Below are 14,650 nucleotides of genomic sequence, written 5' to 3'. Positions count from 1 at the left end.
AAGAGCCTGTCTCTCCTCACCCTCTCTGGTCACAAGTGACAGTTTTATTCAGATAAAACTTTATTAAATTTATTAAAAATTAGAACAAATTATAAAAGTCATGTTCATTTACATTTGTGTGTGTGCGTGTGTATTGTGTGCTGCATGCATTTATTCCACTTTACTAGAAATTACAAATGAAAATCTAAGGTGTAACCACCCTTGATATCTTCCCTGCGTCTGTTGAGTTTTTATGAAGGATGGCACCTGTTCCCAGCCCTGTTTGTTTATTAGTGGTTACAGTGTAAACATCATTGGTGACTATGGGACAGAGAAGAGAGATGTGAGAGTAGTGAGATGTTTTGTGAGCATTGTTGTGTGTTTGTACTCAGGTGCTGCAGTGACTTCCTCCTGCCTGTGGGGGGACAAAATATTTATTTTCTTTATGTGAGGCATCCCTGCCGACAGTAGTGCAGGGCACAGTTTTTGGGGATGTTCCCTTAAAAGTCTAGAGAAACAGAATGCCCCAGGCAGTGCATTCTACAAATGAGTATATGGGATATCAGATCAGTTCAAAGAATAGAAATTTATAAATTATTTAGTTAACACTTTATTTTACGTGTGTCTTTATTGCAGTGTAATTATACATTTAAGTACTGAATTAACTACACTTACTATATGGTTAGGATGAGGGTTTGGTTTAAAGTTAGTTGCATGTGATTATGCATAATTTATTGTTTTTACTAGCAAGCATATGTAACATGTAACAAGGACACTGTAAAATGAAGTGTAACCAGAGTGCATACAGTTGGGCAAAAAAGTATTTAGTCAGCCACCAATTGTGCAAGTTCTCCCACTTAAAAAGATGAGAGAGGCCTGTAATTTTCATCATAGGTACACTTCAACTATGAGAGACAGAATGGGGGGAAAGAATCCAGGAAATCACATTGTCTGATTTTTAAATAATTTATTTGAAAATTATGGTGGAAAATAAGTATTTGGTCAATAACAAAAGTTCATCTCAATACTTTGTTAGATACCCTTTGTTGGCAATGACAGAGGTCAAACGTTTTCTGTAAGTCTTCACAAGGTTTTCACACACTGTTGCTGGTATTTTGGCCCATTCCTCCATGCAGATCTCCTCTAGAGCAGTGATGTTTTGGGGCTGTCGCTGGGCAACACGGACTTTCAACTCCCTCTAAAGATTTTCTATGGGGTTGAGATATGGAGACTGGCTAGGCCACTCCAGGACCTTGAAATGCTTCTTACGAAGCCACTCCTTCGTTGCCCGGGCGGTGTGTTTGGGATCATTGTCATGCTGAAAGACCCAGCCACGTTTCATCCTCAATGCCCTTGCTGATGGAAGGAGGTTTTCACTCAAAATCTCACGATACATGGCCCCATTCATTATTTCCTTTACACGGATCAGTCGTCCTGGTCCCTTTGCAGAAAAACAGTCCCAAAGCATGATGTTTCCACCCCCATGCTTCACAGTAGGTATGGTGTTCTTTGGATGCAATTCAGCATTCTTTCTCCTCCAAACACGACGAGTTGAGTTTTTACCAAAAAGTTCTATTTTGGTTTCATCTGACCATATGACATTCTCCCAATCCTCTTCTGGATCATCCAAATGCTCTCTAGCAAACTTCAGACAGGCACGGACATGTACTGGCTTAAGCAGGGGGGCACGTCTGGCACTGCCGGATTTGAGTCCCTGGCGGCGTAGTGTGTTACTGATGGTAGCCTTTGTTACTTTGGTCCCAGCTCTCTGCAGGTCATTCACTAGGTCCCCCCGTGTGGTTCTGGGATTTTTGCAAACCGTTCTTGTGATCATTTTGACCCCACAGGGTGAGATCTTGTGTGGAGCCCCAGATCGAGGGAGATTGTCAGTGGTCTTGTATGTCTTCCATTTTCTAATAATTGCTCCCACAGTTGATTTCTTCACACCAAGCTGCTTGCCGATTGCAGATTCAGTCTTCCCAGCCTGGTGCAGGTCTACAATTTTGTTTCTGGTGTCCTTCGACAGCTCTTTGGTCTTGGCCATAGTGGAGTTTGGAGTGTGACTGTTTGAGGTTGTGGACAGGTGTCTTTTATACTGATAACGAGTTCAAACAGGTGCCATTAATACAGGTAACGAGTGGAGGACAGAGGAGCCTCTTAAAGAAGTTACAGGTCTGTGAGAGCCAGAAATCTTGCTTGTTTGTAGGTGACCAAATACTTATTTTACTGAGGAATTTACCAATTAATTCATTAAAAATCCTACAATGTGATTTCCTGGATTCTTTTCCCCCCATTCTGTCTCTCATAGTTGAAGTGTACCTATGATGAAAATTACAGGCCTCTCTCATCTTTTTAAGTGGGAGAACTTGCACAATTGGTGGCTGGCTAACTACTTTTTTGCCCAACTGTATACTGTAAATACCTGTATCGTACATATTTGGTAACACTTTATTTTACGAGTGTCCTTGTTACACATTACATGTACTTACTTTTATAATAACAGTAAATTATGCATAATTATGCAAGTAAACCTAACCCAAACCATATAATAAGTACACATAGTTAATTAATATTTCTCAGCACTTAAATGTATATTACACTGTAAAAAGGATACTTTAAAATAAAGTATAACCATATATTTTATGAGATTAACATATTTCAATATGATATTGAGGTCAATGCTGCTGCTGATATATCAGTGCAGATGTGTTTTAAAATGAGAGATTATGCAGTAGGCTTAAGAAGAACATCAGTTTTTAGTTATGAGAATGGACTTCATAATACACAGTTATTGGTATATTATATATATTTTCAAACAAAATGCAATATACTCATCAGTACCATCATTTTTTTCATTACCAATATTTGCTCATTAAAATTCATTCAATAATTTAATCTTTTAGAATAATTGAATAGTTTATACAGCAATTTAATGTTTAATACTACTTTATACATTCAACATTTTGGTTGTCTACCAAAGTTCTGAATGAGTTCCATCACAAACTGAAAGAAAGAAAGAAAGAAAGAAAGAAAGAAAGAAAGAAAGAAAGAAAGAAAGAAAGAAAGAAAGAAAGAAAGAAAGAAAGAAAGAAAATCAGTCTGAACATAGATGGCTTTAAAATAGCAAATAGCAAATGCTAATGTGGCATCTAAATTCAGTGTTAACAGACTTCTCCACACCGACTTTTAAATGAGGTCTTGACATCCCAGAGTAGGAAGTTAATTTGAAAAATTGCATCCTGTTCGGGTATCTCAAACAAGCATCCATTTCATAATAAATGTAAAGAAATATCAGGGATGTGGCAGAACATTATTACTAATTACAGCAGGTATATTTATTTGTTTATTTGTTTGTAGCCAAGAGGGAGAAAGTAGGTCTATAATGTAATATTACATAGTGACTGCTGGAAACACACACACCCCTGTAGTCTCACCCCTTATTATATTTGTTAATTAAAAACATTATTTCCTAAGCAAATAGGGAGCCTTTTGCCTCCTCTGTTATTCATTCATTCATTCGTTAATTTTTTTTATTTTTAATGTTGCCCTCACTGTTGCAAATGACCCTGAGTGTCTGCCTGGCTCCAGATTCCCATGGTGTGCTAATTTTCAGTCTATGGTCCCACACAAGCCAACTGTGGTAAGGGAGAGTGAAGGTTAATTATATCTTCCCGTTCCTCTCCTCTCTTCCTGTGGTGTTGAGACATATGATGTCAGGCTTAGAAAATTCAGCACTTCAGACTGACTAAACCTTGTCATTTTTCTTTGTTGAATATTCTCAGCTGTTGTGATGATGGTGGCCTTGACATAGAGAAAGTGATCTAATCTTCAGCTACCCACTACACATTAGAGAAAAAAAGATAAAGACAAAACAAAGCACCTCATCATTTAATGTGGCTCTCTTTCCCTTTGCAATTGAGTATTGCAACTCATTTTACAAATGTGCACACTTGGCAGGAACCAAAAGGGCCATCAAATCATAAAGATGATTAACATTCTCCGGACAAGACACATTAAGAGCCATACCTCTTGCATCCTCTGCAGAGTAAAAAAAAAAAAAAATTCTCAGGAGAAGCTGCTTCAAGCTTTGGGCAAATTGGTTTGGCTGCCTCATTAGAGGTCGAAAGGGAGGGAGAGAGAGCTGAGGGGGTATTGGGGGATGGAGCAGGGGAATGAGGGCAAACCTTAGTTGTGGCCTGAAATGGGGTTGTAGGGGAGAAGGAAATGAGGCATAAAGGCTTAACCTGATAAATGAAAGGGTAGATTCTCTGCCATGCAGTATTAGGGCTTGGGCTGTGTATTTGTGTTTTTTTTTTTTGCACTTTTTGCTTCATTCTGTTAAATATTTTGTCTCTCTCTGTAAGTTTAGTATTAATGCGACATTTTTAGACCCTTTAAAGACCTAATAAAGATTAATATCCTATGTATATTAGCTTTGAGATAACATATATGCAAGTGCATTTCTAAACATTAAAAAAAAATGCTTAGAAAAATGCTTAAAAAATAAAAACAGGAATTTAACATAGATTAGACAATGAATAGCCAACTGTGTAGTTTACATCTCAGTCAACAAGAAGTCAATTATAAATACCAAGTATAGCTGCAAGCAGCAATTAGGGGGTCAAGCACAAAAGATGTAAAATGAAGAGGTAAGGAGCTGTCTTTAATTACTCAGTAAAGCCCAGAGGGTAAGACTTTACTTGAAGGGGTGTGCATAAGATTGACATGACACCTTCATAATCATGACTTGACACATGTTATGAATATTAAGGAGGTTTTATGCATGTTTATGACAACTGTCATTAAGTCATTCGCTCAGTTATGTCACTTTTAATGCAAAGATTAAATTATTTGACCTAACCCTACCCCTACCCCTAAAAATTACATAACTGAGCGAATGACTTAATGACAGTTGTCATAAACATGCATAAAAAACCTTCATATTCATGACGCGTGTCATGTCATGATTATGAAGGTGTCATGTCAGTCTTATGCACACCCCTTCAAGTAAAGTGTAACTGACCAGAGTTCTCCAACCCTGCTCCTGGAGAGCTACCTAACTGCTGACCTAAGTTCCAACCCTGCTTCAACACACTTGTCTGTAATTACTTAGTCCTGAACACCTTGATTAGCTGGTTCAGGTGTGTTTGATTAGGGTTGAAGCTGAACTCTGCAGTATGGTAGCTCTCCAGGATCAGGGTTGAAGACCCCTGTTAAAGACATTTGTTAGTACAGAATTTTACCATAAAATGGCCGATGCCCAAAAAGGCTGACATAGGAAAATTAGGAATTGTTCAATTCTATATGCGGTTCCGAATCTAACAAGACCAATCTTATGATGCTTGGCCAAACTGAAAATATAATTTTCAGCAGAAATATCCTTTTTAAATATCTTTTGACCAGTAGGTGGCGCTGTGCCGAAACTACCTTGTGCGCTCAGGTCATGCTTGTTATAACACATACCAAGTTTAGTTAGAATCTGCTAAAGCGTTGGAGAGATACAGCCTCATGTCCATTTTTGTACAAACTTTGTTAACCAAATTTGTTAACACACTTTGAAACAAAGGTTTGGTATATCAAAAAGCTTTTGATAATAGTTTTGCCTGAAGATGCTATGAAAAATATCTGTGCCAATTTTGTTGAAAATTGGACACACCGTCTGGGACAAAATTTTAAATTGTCCATGTCCAGATTGGCTGACATAGGAAAATTAGCTTATCGTTTGATTCGGTATGCCACTCTAAATCTACTCATGTGCCCCTTAGGTCATGCTCGGCAAAACACGGACCAGGTTTGGTATGAATCAGCTAAAGCGTTGCGAAGATAAAGCCTCATGTCCATTTTTGTTGGTGTGGCTAGGGTCTCAAATTAGATGCTCAGGCCCTAGCCCGGCCCATGTCCGAGAGCTTGACAGAATTACCAACCCGAGCCCGTCTTTTTTCCACCTTCTCCCAAATCAGATTATACTGTTTCAGCTATTAAAATAGTTCAGTTTTGTATGTAATGGCAAAGTGATTATATTTCATTTAGTTTTTTTATTAAGTTAATTTAGAAAAACGTTTGGAGCATTTTTTTGTCCGTTAAATAAGTTTTTTTCTTTCTTAAAGTAACGACCGAGTGGCCAGCGGCAGACCAGCAGGCTGATCATAGCCATATTTGATCAATTTAGTCTTCTCAAATCATCACGACTTGCCTAAAATTAAATTTATAGATATACTAAAACAGTTCAAGCATATAACAATGTTTAAACGTTAAACCTAGATAAAGTGCGCTATATCCAGTAGTTTGTGCGGAGAGTGGAAGCTAAAGTTCAGGACATGGAGGCACCAGTGCAATCAATTGCATTTTTTTCAATGGAAACAACTTACGCCCTAATTTTTGCTCATAAAAGTAAGAGTAATACATCATTCGGAACTGTAAAGGGTCTACTTTTATTTGTGTGCACTCACAATATCAACAAAACTTTTTATAAAATATCTAAAATAATTTTATAAAATAAAGCGATGTGCTTTCTGCCGTCTCGTCTTGAACAGGAGCGCTTCACAAAAATGAACCGAAAGTCAGCGAATACATGCCTCACAGACATGATAAATATATCTATAGAAAGCTTTAAATTACTACTTAATGAAATAAATCAAATTGAAAACAAAAACTCTTTCATTATACTCTTCACTTCTCTCTGAAGGCGCGTCATCATCTTCATCTTTGCGACACTGACACAGATACTAGTTTATTAGTAAATAATTCAAATATCTCCTTACTATCCCCCCAACACATTCATGGTAGTTACTTTTGCTAGGGCTTTGCAGCAAGCTTCAGCCTATTGTGTGCATTTGAATGCAGAACTCTTCAGCTGCGCTGACGGCTCTCTGCTGCTACGGTTTTCTAAACACTGTCGAGCCACTCTCGACAGTGTTGACAAAAGTTGACAAAAATGCAATGACTTTTCGTCGACTAAAACTAGACTAAAACTATGAAAGACTCAAATGACTAAAATGTGACTAAGACTATTAAGCATTTTCGTCTCAAGATAAAGACTAAGACTAAATCAAAAATGCCTGCCAAAATTAACACTGCACAGATAAAACAAATCCCATCAAAAGGATGTCTATAGATACTGCATACAGTAGTTTATAGATACAAATAATTTAAAGCTTGCCGCTGAGACACATCAACACTTCTTAATTAGATCTGTCACCTTTAGATCTTGGCTTGAATTGAGGTATAGGTCAAGGTGATGGAAAAAAAGTTATTCAATGTTAAATTAAGTGTCTTCTGTCAAATACATATTTGCAGGACTGTGATGTAAACACACAACTGGCTATATATTGGCTAATCGATATAAATTGCTGTTTTAATAGGGAGCAAGTCTACACATCACAGAAAACTGTGCTCATCAAGACACTTCACAGGGACTTAGCATAGCATAAATTTAGCCATCTTATATTTAAGACAACAATAATATCATATTGTACTAACATCATATAGCATGCAGGTGGGTTTAGATGCCAATCAGTTATGCCAGCCTAGAGCTTATGAGCAGTGTGAGGGTGCAATTTCCAGGGATGGTCACATGCTGCAAAAGGAGCTGCCGACTTAAGCATCATTAACTGCATTACAATTACAGTCACAATGAACAAGTTCTAAATAATTGCTACGAGTTACTCAAAATACAACTAGCTATCCCTTTAGATATATTTTTTAATACATCATTGAAAATAGTCTGATAGGTTTCCTATCAGAACCCTTTTAAAACATTGAACTGGTCTGATATTGTATAAATAAGCAAAATACAATGATGGTCAACTATGCATATTCTTCATATCAGTTGACCACCACAGCTAGTCAGTATGCTGCTCTCTTGAGTGTTGATGATGCTTTGGTGGTCCACTCCTCTATACCTTATATCACCAGAAAGGGTCCCTCTATTTAATTTGTTTTACTTCTTGCAGGAGAATGTCGGATAGGGAACTAAATAATTAAAGAAAAGGGACCCTTTTTGACTGCATCAACCATGGCACTGCTGGTAAGCTCTACAATACATTGTACAATCTATTTATCAGTTACATTTAGGTGATTATTTAAGTTACTTTTAGCCCTTATGCATGGCCTGGGTTCCCTGAGGTCTTTTTATTTTGTCTTCTTGTATCTACATTACTATTAATTTTAGATTGGAAATGTGGTAGGCTATGGTTGTATGGCACTCACAGAGGCTCAGTGAACACAAATATCTTGGTTGTTTTATTTTGGTTTTGTTAATCCATGTTTTAACCAATTCTGCATCAGTATTACTAGTTTCCTTTTGTTTTCTGTCAAACCACAATATTTATTCAATTGTTAGTTGCACATCATGAGGATTGACATATTTATTGCATGGTCTCATATTTGAGGTAGTTATTAATCAGTTGTCTTGAGGCAGACATAGTTGAAAGAAAATAAGTCAAGGTTTAGATGAATTGATGTAAAGTCACTTTTTCTTGCTATGTGTTGTGATCCTGGATTGGAGTGAGAAAATTAATCTTTATTAAAATGAAGCCTAAATGAACAATATGCTTATGAGTCTCTATTAAGCTACCTTCAGGAGTGAGTCAATGTGCTAATGTTGTCCAAGTCTGAGTTAATATGCTATCGAGTTTCCCTCGATTATTGCATTACCATGGCTCAAATCAATTGATAAACTCCCATTCAATGTGGTGGAGTATTTAACTGAGTCAGAGTCAATTGCATTTGTGCATGCCTGCAGACTTGCTGACAGGAGTAAACACTTTAGCAGGATACTGTCTAAGCTGTGTTAGAGTTATTGAACTCTCTGCTGTGTCAGAAAGTAGTGTGCTCTAACACACATTCATGCACTCATTCCAAAAAAAAAAAAAAAAGTGAAAATACAGGATTTTTTTATGTATGTATGATTGCAAGTCTTTGTACGTTTTCAGTTGAAATAAATTGTTACAGGAACCCTATCCTTTCTTCCTTGCAGACATAGCTCCAACATCAACCTGCACCGCAAACTACTGACCAAAGAGCTGGATGACATTGTCCTGGATCCCCAGCTTACAACCATGCCTAAAGAGCTGCGCGCGGAGTTCCTGTCGACGATCTATGCTGACCACCATCTGGGACTGGAGGGGGTAGAGAATGCTGGACCACCACGAGACAGAGGACATGAGGGAATGAGATCCCCAGTCGCTAAAGAATATTCACGCAGCAACGGCTATTGCCATGGCCCCAGTGATGACTACATGGTGCTGGACCTGAGCACCACCTCCAGCATACAATCAAGTGGCAGTGTGCAGTCCTCACAGGAGTCTGATGAGGGCAGTGATGAGGGGATCCTGCTGGATGACCTGGAGGGTGCTAGTGACAATGAAGACTACACCCCTAGTACTGTGGCTAAGAAACTGGCAAGGGAAAGAAAGGATACAGAGGACGCCAGGAAGGAAGGAAGAGAAGGAGCCACAGAGGAGGGGCTTCTGCACTGTGACCCTTCATTCTCACCATCCGTCTTAGCATCCAGTGGAGGTAATGGCACAGGAGGCATCCTGTGCACCATCTGCCACAAACTGTACAGTAACAAAGGGACCCTTCGAGTGCACTACAAGACTGTCCATCTGCGTGAAATGCACAAATGCAAAATACCTGGCTGTAACATGATGTTTTCTTCCGTGAGAAGCAGAAACAGACATAGCCAGAACCCCAACCTACACAAAAATGCCCCCTATACCACAATGATTGACTAGACCAGACATCCCTCTGCACCACATTGCCTCAAGTTACAAATACTCCACACACTAATGCCCTCTCCATTCCTCAGCATCATAATGCTATAAAAGTAGCATTATTTCTCCCCAAACATATTTCAAGTATGAAAAATTACAGCAGAATTGTGCCCTTGTGACATTTCCGTTTTTGGAAGCGACACCCATCATAGATCTCTCCATCCCTCACACAAACTTCTCCTCAGTCTTTAATTTGTGACTCTTGCCTGCAGAAATGATCATGAGGAAAAAAAAAACGCATTTGTGTAATGCTATCTTTTAAAGAATACCATACAAGAGCATGTTAAAACTGGCTTAAACATGTAAATATTAATGTTGTGAGGGGCTATTTGGTGTGAAACAGTTGTATTGATGGTTGATATTTTCTCTTTTTTTTTTTTTTTTAGTCTAATACTTTCATTTTGAAAAAGTTAAGCAAGACAAAGTAGCATCTGCCTAGCTTGATTCATCTATATTGGCTTTAAGAATGTTTTACCTTAGAAAAGAAAAAAGTAAAAACATGTGACTTGTGACTTGTTTTATCTACATGTTAGATATACAGATGGAGCTGGCATGCTTTTAGCTCTGATACAGTACCTTTTTCTTTTCTTTTCTCATGTTTATAGCTTTGGTACAAAAAAAAAAAAAAAAAAAAAAATCCCGTTTTGCACTTTGCAACTATACTAGTGGGACCTGTAATATTATTACAAGGATAACACTTTACAATGATGGTTGTCCAACTTGAAAATTACATTTTTAAGGATACTGTGCCAAGTGGTAATTACTGTTCCTTTAACAGACATGTGACAGATCTTGATATGAGAGTAATCTCATTTGACACGATTAAACCGAATATTCATCCCATTTAGTAAGTGTTTCAGGTATATTCATTTGAATGCAGTAAATAAGTATTACTGGCTCTGATAATATAATTTCAAGAGTATAAGTGTATGGATAAAGGCGCTGAATTAGCCCAGAGGTTAGGTAGATAATCTTTCTACTGCATGTAGTATTACTTTAAAACAGTTAGTAAGTGTCCTATAATTTATTTTGTTTCTATAAATTTGATCAGTTTTATCATATAAAAATGCCATTGACATTTCAGAGTGCTAGACAAGAGAGGCTCTAAACTGTGGGCAAAATCAAAGACAATGTTCCAAAACCTCATGAACAGAAATTACACATTAAGAAGATGTTTAGGTAGTTAACTATCTCCGTTCCAGACAGTCATTTACAGCAGAACATCTTTATCTTGTTAATGGCAAACATTGACTATTGGGCACACAATATCAAGGCAAAGAAAAAAGCACTATTGAATTTGATACAGTTAGTGGGTATGTAGATATGACTATTTATTTCTAGTTATCTGTTTATAATAATTAACTGAATGCAAATTAGCCCTTTGATGTCTGTTGCTGTCATTTCAAATAAATGAAATGAAAGATAATTCTGAATGAATGAAATGTAATTTACATTACTGAAACTCCATTCAGTTCAAAAGGTTATTAATGCTGGACAAAGACGATGTATTTGGTCCCTCCTTTTTGTGCTATAACAGTAGCGGGCCTTGTGGTATGATGGAAGGTATGAAGATTAAGATATATTTCCAAGAGGGAATAGCAGTGTGTGTCATTCAAAATGTGTTGCTATACAAAACCTGGTGATATTAAATTCAGTGAATCAGTAAATGTTGCTGACAATACTGCATCATGGAGACACCCAAGCTCTCCTTTTGGTTTTTTCTTTCATTTCTTCCTCTGTTTTCTCTTGCTCTGCCACCACCCTACCCACTACCTCTTACCCCCATCACAACTGCTGCCTCAGTGGGGGTCCTAAAGGGACACTGTCTAATAGTGTACGGTTAACTTCCCCGGATGGCACACAACACAGAAAAAGAGTTGTAATTGCCTGTTTATTCCACATAAGGGAAAAATTGAACACATACAGCCAAGTTTCCCCCTAGGGTCAAACAGTGTTTTTCTTTCCTGATCTCTGAAAGGGCTATAAAAGAGTGCCACTTCAGAGGAATTTTACTGCTTCAAAAACAATGCCCAAACTTTGTAGCACCAATAACTGATGACAGCAACATATGGACCCGTTAACCTCAAAACACAATGCACTTTTAGGACTGACAAAGACTGGTGCTTTATTAAAACCTTAATAATAATAATAATTATTATTATTATTATTATTATATCATTATTATCATCATTATTATGTATATAGATGGGTAACGTGATATCATAAAGTGAAGGTTATCAACCTCATAGCCTCCATATTGTCCAGCCTGTCAAACTAAAGACTTCTAGAGAGACACACAACATGGACACAAAGAAAAAGCCTAATATTTCTATCTGTCGAGAGAAAGAAAATTACTTCCAAGTGTGAATCCTTGATTACTTACACATTATGCTTCTGTTAGCATTGGATTTGTCTGATGGAAGTAAAAAAAAAAAAAAGATTTAAAATAACGCAGTCCTTTGAATATCCATTAATATATGGCAGACAAATGGTCTTAAAAAAGGGTTTTAGTGTCAGTCATTTAACAAGAGATACGTATGACAGAAGGAGGAAAGGAGTGAGGAAGCAAATGAAAATAAGAATTTCTCAGGATGTTCTGCTTTAATGAATTGATCTTCTTTTGGAGAGTCCTACTCTTGTACTATCCCATCCTGCTCCAATTTTACTTTTCCCCTGCATAAAAATGACCAGCATGTTATTCTCTGAGACCCATCAAGATCTCTGTTGTCCAGAGTCAGGCAGTCCTGCATTGTCCCCACAGAGTTAGGCTTTTACCATGAAGCCACTGGCTAAAAGAGTCTGTGAGCTTTAAATATTTCATTGCAGCTCTGAGGACATGGCCATTACAGACTGTAATATTACAGAATATAGTATCTTGCAAAGGTGATCTTTAAGTTTGCTGTGTTAACACTATTCCGTTGAGGGCATGGAGTGATAAAGCACAAAAATGAGATCAAATGGAATTGAAATAGCAGAATCGAAGAATTATGTCAAATAAAAATAGGCATTGTAAAATCAAAGGAACACAGAGGAACATTCTGATCAGTGTGATCAGTTACATGAATATCAGTGTTACAAAGGAAAGAAAAGGAAAGAAAAACATAGTCCCTGATTTAATACAAGTATAATATATCATGTGTTGTGCAACTACAAACAATAATAAATAAGCCTGAAATATTTGTTAACCTTTTATTTTGTTATAATGTGATGCTTGATGTAGCTGTCTTGTTTGATTGTCCTTATTGCCAACTGAAGAAAAGTGCATCCATTTTGATGGGTGATATTAATTGCTTATCAATGCTACTTTAATTCTAAATTGTTTACTTTTCATCCCATGAGACACTATGATGTCCTCCTTTAATGAATTTACATATCTTGGAATCTTTTGTACCTTTTTTTTTTGTCTTTTTTTTTTTTGCATAAAATGCATATGGCGTGTAAATGGAATTTTTGTACAAATCAGAATTCTTGTACAATTTTATATTAAAGATTTATCAGTCACTGGCATGTTGAAGTACTTTATTCTTTTGGATCAGACAATTACATATATTTATTTTCTTTGCACAGTTGGAAGTTAGCACTTCATGCAACTCACAACAGAAAATTACTATTTATGCTATAGAGGATGACCTGATTAGTAAAGTCAGTGATTAGCTTTTAGCTCTTTCTTGTCTTTTTTCTTTTACTGATTGAAACATGATATATTATATAGATTTACCTAAATGTTAATTTTTTAAATAAAAAATGGTTTTGAGCCTTTTATAAAACAACAAGATTTTATGCGGAATATAACAATTTCTGGCATGTTTGACATGTCGTGGTACAGCGAGGACCAGATAGGATCTCACAGTACAAGAGAACAGACTCTCTGGGCACAATCAGGCACTACACCAACCTTGCTACATGGCAGGTAGAATCAGGGATGGGCAGTATTTATGATACATATATTTCAAATACGTATTTAAAATATAAAATATGATTTTGTAATTTGTATTTGACAGGGTTAATGAAAATGGCTTCAAATTTTGTATCAAAATTTGTATTTGTGTCGTTTTAAAATAGTGTAAGATACTTCGTAAGAGGTCTACATGATGACATCATAAAAATGTGGCCTCTGATTGGTGCCTACTCAGTAGTTTGCCCAGACTTCTTACTACACTATTAATGTGTATGTGTTCTCTGTACTTCTATGGCTCTCAATAGATTCAGTGGTTGGAGTTGGGTAATACTCCTTAACAAGTTATGTTGCTACTTTCGGATTATGTTTTTGGCCACATTTATATTAAAACATATCAAACCTTTAATAATTGTTGAAATGCTAAAATGTTTGTTTTCAACTTCTAAATACAATGCATCCGGAAAGTATTCACAGCGCTCACTTTTTCCACATTTTGTTATGTTACAGCATTGGTCTCAAACTCAATTCCTGGAGGGCCACATTTCTGCAAAGTTTAGCTCCAACCCTAATCACACACACCTGATACAGCTAACCAAGGTCTTCAGGTGTATTTCCAGAAACTTCCATGCAGATGTGATATGGAGCTGGTTGGAGCAAAGAACTTATATTTACAAGAAGTGAAAGCCAATAGAATGTTCCATTGCAACTGTTATGGAGCCGACGAGACGTGAGACAAACGGATCCATGTGCAAAGCTTATTTAGAGACGTGATCATGAAACAGGCATGGATTCAATAATGGCAAACAGGTACAACACAGGCAAGACAAAGAGTAATCCTAGGACAAGCGTGGGTCTTCGATCAGCGAACAATATCCAACAGGGCAAAGCAACGAGATAATCCAGGTACGCGAGCAACAGTCCAAGCGAGGTGCAAACAGAGTCCGTAACAGCAGGCAAAAGGTTCATCTAAAATGGTGGCGATGGCGCAGTGGATAAG

At 37.1% G+C, this 14,650-nt stretch overlaps 1 protein-coding gene across 3 annotated transcripts in view; it reads left to right on the top strand.

The window, feature by feature from the left end:
- LOC306872858 (zinc finger protein basonuclin-2-like) overlaps positions 1 to 10,369 on the top strand; it is a 232,230-nt gene extending 221,861 nt beyond the window's left edge. For 2 of the 3 annotated variants that reach the window (XM_079421736.1, XM_079421734.1), the window contains one exon: positions 8,957 to 10,369. In XM_079421736.1, coding sequence (XP_079277862.1) covers positions 8,957 to 9,716 — 760 coding nt within the window. In that variant the 3' untranslated portion in view covers positions 9,717 to 10,369. Of the gene's footprint in view, positions 1 to 7,931; positions 8,006 to 8,956 lie in introns of all 3 variants that reach the window. The other variant, XM_079421735.1, reaches the window with a different exon arrangement.
- Positions 10,370 to 14,650: the final 4,281 nt, after the last annotated feature.

The sequence above is a fragment of the Barbus barbus genome (assembly GCF_936440315.1).
Source record: "Barbus barbus genome assembly, chromosome: 7".
Classification (NCBI taxonomy): Eukaryota; Metazoa; Chordata; class Actinopteri; order Cypriniformes; family Cyprinidae; genus Barbus; species Barbus barbus.
The sequence above is the reverse complement of the archived record's forward strand: the minus strand, read 5'-3'. Positions and strand labels throughout refer to the sequence as shown.